Source organism: Gossypium hirsutum, chromosome A11 (assembly GCF_007990345.1).
Source record: "Gossypium hirsutum isolate 1008001.06 chromosome A11, Gossypium_hirsutum_v2.1, whole genome shotgun sequence".
In the NCBI taxonomy this organism is placed as follows: Eukaryota; Viridiplantae; Streptophyta; class Magnoliopsida; order Malvales; family Malvaceae; genus Gossypium; species Gossypium hirsutum.
The window spans coordinates 7632100-7635634 of NC_053434.1; the positions used below are offsets into that span (position 1 = coordinate 7632100).

The 3535-nt window shown below is 34.3% G+C and overlaps 1 protein-coding gene across 1 annotated transcript; it reads left to right on the forward strand.

Moving 5' to 3' along the window:
- The first annotated feature begins 533 nt into the window (after positions 1-533).
- LOC107911886 (metalloendoproteinase 4-MMP) lies at positions 534-2048 on the forward strand. The gene has a single exon (XM_016839857.2). It carries the CDS (start codon positions 611-613, stop codon positions 1676-1678), a length of 1068 nt encoding a protein of 355 aa, XP_016695346.2. The 5' UTR covers positions 534-610; the 3' UTR covers positions 1679-2048.
- The last annotated feature ends 1487 nt before the right edge of the window (positions 2049-3535 follow it).

The following is a 3535-nucleotide window of genomic DNA, read 5'->3' on the forward strand; positions in this document are numbered from 1 at the left end:
AAACTTTGTAAAAATTTTAATTTTGATGTTTTAAAACATTTTACGGTTGCTTTATTGTAAACTTTCTTTTTTAGATAATACCTTTTTTTCTTAGTTTTAACTTTAAAAAGTTAAGTTGTAACATTCTACTTTTCTTTTAAGATTTTCATTTCAAATTATATCACATAAAATTTGATGTATTATTTAATAGTTTTAACAATAGAAATACCTAATTGATATAACATTGATAGTTTGAATAATGTTTTAAAGTTTATAGGATCAATTTAGAATAAAGTTCATACTTTAGGGATATCCAATGCAATTAACTAAAAAAAGATTGCGTAATTATGAAGCTCTTTAAAGTTAGAATCAACCACCAAAGATTGAGGAACATCCTTCCAAAATGGTCATTATTTCAGTACAACATTGTAAGTACAAACTGTAATTACGAATCAATCTATCCATTATTATATCCCACAATTAAACAAAGAAAAAGATATAATCATGAAGCTATTATATTTTCAAAATTTCTAATTATTCACTAACCACTTCATAATTACAAATTTGGTTCTTTCTTTATAACAACGCTTCCTTCCACGCCAATACCCCCCAAATACAACATTCCCTTATCATGCGTTTACCATCCACTCACCCTCTTTCCCTTCTCTTCATCTTCTTTCTCCACAACTTGCCACCGTACATGGCGGCAAGACCAGTGCCAGAGTTCCCATTCAGGGAACTAACTGTTTCAACTGTCGATAAGTACTATCGCTACAATAGATTCCTCAGTTCCGAGAGAGGCAGACATGTCAGTGGCATGTCAGAGATCAAGAAATACTTACGTTACTTCGGTTATTTAACATCACCTGATTATAATGTATCAGATGATATATTCGATGCTCAGTTTGAATCTGCTATCAAGCATTATCAATCAAGGCTTGGCCTTCTGGTTACGGGTAAGCTCGATTACGGTACGCTCTCTCAAATTTTAGCTCCGAGATGTGGTATCCCCGACGGAGAATCATCATCTCCCACGTTGCATGTAAAGAAAAACTACGTGTTCTTTCCCGGGAAACCTCGATGGGCGCGTTCCATTCCAATGACTCTAACGTATGGAATCTCCCCCGACAATTTGATCCATTACTTGAGCTTATCGGATATAAGGAAAACCTTTAAACAAGCTTTCTCGAGATGGGCATCGGTTATTCCGGTCAGTTTCGTAGAAACGGATGATTATGGGTTCGCTGATATCAAAATAGGGTTCTACACTGGTGATCATGGAGATGGGGAGCCGTTTGATGGGGTGTTGGGGATCCTGGCCCACTCGTTTTCACCTGAGAGCGGGAGGTTTCATCTCGACGCAGCCGAGACGTGGGCCGTTGATTTCGGAGTGCAGAAATCGACTGTAGCTGTGGATTTAGAATCAGTGGCGATTCATGAGATCGGTCATTTGTTGGGTTTAGCTCATAGCCCAGTAAAAAATGCTGTTATGTATCCGAGCTTGAAGCCTAGGGAAAAGAAAGTCGATTTATCGATAGATGATATAGAAGGAGTCCAATCTCTCTATGGATCAAACCCTAATTTTACATTTGGTTCTTTGTTGGAATCTGACACTTCAGCAAATCAAGCCATTGGTTTGAGATTTGAACCATCTTTTTGGGCGGCCATGTTCTTGGCAGCTTCTTTCTTCTGCATCTAGCTTCCTTTTTTGTTTTAAATTTAGAAGGTGATTGGCTTTTGATTATCTGATCTCCATAATAGGAGCTAGCATTCCAGACCCTTGAAATAGGGTAAAATTTTACAGTCATACGAGGAAACTCCCTGATCAAATGGAGAAGATTTATGACTCTATATCCCTATATAGAGGCGTTTGTGTCCCCATTTAATATAATGGGACGGCCCTTTGAGAGCATAACATGACATAGTTTTTAATTATGTATTTCTTTTTAAACATATTGTGAAAGTGATTGTTGCAATCAATTGCAAAACTATTGATCACGTGTAACATGTCATCAGTAGTACTGTAGTTACAGATTTATCAAAAAAAAAAAACAATGGTTAAAGCTCGAGTTTAATTCCAACCTTTTCATTCCCCGTCTCCAATTATAAAAGAAAAAGAAAAAAAAAGTAAAGCAGTTCATAAAATACGTTGGAAATTTTTAGTATTATTATTGTTCGGAAGCAAATGAAACAAAAGTTCGAAGCCGTCAGAAACAAAACCCACACTGAACAAAGTTGGGTCCAACATCAGCGTAGAGTTGCTGTTTCTTCAAAACAAGGCCCAAGAGATAACTCCTTGTTCTATCGAATTGATTAATGAAGTCTATAAAATTCAAGTTCACAGTATTACTATTTGTTGGAAATTAACATATTTTAAAGCAATTCTGTCTCACTCCCACGTTTTTTTAAGAAGATATTGAGATTTTTGTTTATAAATCATCATATTTTTTTGTTCGATGAGAGGTTGGACTCGTGCATTGGACTAAAAAATTAATAAAATATATATTCGAACCTTTTTTTAATTCTTTTTTACTCGATTTTTTAAAGTTCAATAAATACAAATTACTTAACTAGAAATATCTATATTTAGCCGAGCAAAAAATAGCTTAACTGATTGAATTTATATTTAGTCAAGTTTAAATACCATGGCTCACTTTCATTCTAAACACGCCTCAATAACCTTTTTCTTTTCCTCGCACTCATCTTCTTCACTTTTTCGAGATTGTTGAGTATTCATCTATTGTAATATATTGTTATTCATGCTCCCATTTTATAATGGAATAGCTTGTTAAGTCCTAGAAATTATTGAGCACGCACATGATGGAATAGTCTTCTTGCAAAGTTGTTGACCTTGATTGTAATGTTTAAACTTGGTATTTTTGTCATGGATCGGCTCTCCCGGTTGTGAAACTTTTGATAAAGAACTAACTCTAATACCAATTATTAGGCCCAAAAATACCAAGAGAGAGGTGAATTGGTATTTTAAAAATCTTTGCAAACTTTTCTAAATGATAAGGAAAAGGAAAAAAAGCTTAGACAATTCAATTTATAGTGATTTGGTCCTAATTGCTTAGCTCCACTATCTTAATATACCTCAACCAATATTTTTTTTCCAATTCACTATACATGAATTATTACCCTTTCAATCCCTATCTTATTCACAGGACTAATATAGAACCTTCCTCTTGGTTTTTATGGCTTTACTAAATCCCTTTAGCATTTGTCGCTTAATTAGAAATTTTTACAATATACAAAGAGAAAATAAGAAAACTAAAACAATGAACCTGTAGTAGGTGTGTGTGAATGGAATGTATTTCTCCTTGATTTCTATGCTTGGATGTTTATCTCTTGTATCTTGATGTGTGTATATATAACAAGGGAAAAATTGTGATCGTTTATAGTCGTTGGGATAGTTTCTAGCTGTTGGAAACATTGTAGATAGACTTGTATAAATACAACTCATGAGATGTATGGGTAAAAGTGGACTTGTATCAAGAGAAGGCCCTTTGAGTATCGGTAGAAGTCTGAATGAATGTTTAGGGTACTCTCTAACTTG

Coding starts and splice junctions, on each gene's coding strand:
- LOC107911886 (XM_016839857.2), top strand. CDS start 611: ATGCGTTTACCATCCACTCACCCTCTTTCCCTTCTCTTCATCTTCTTT.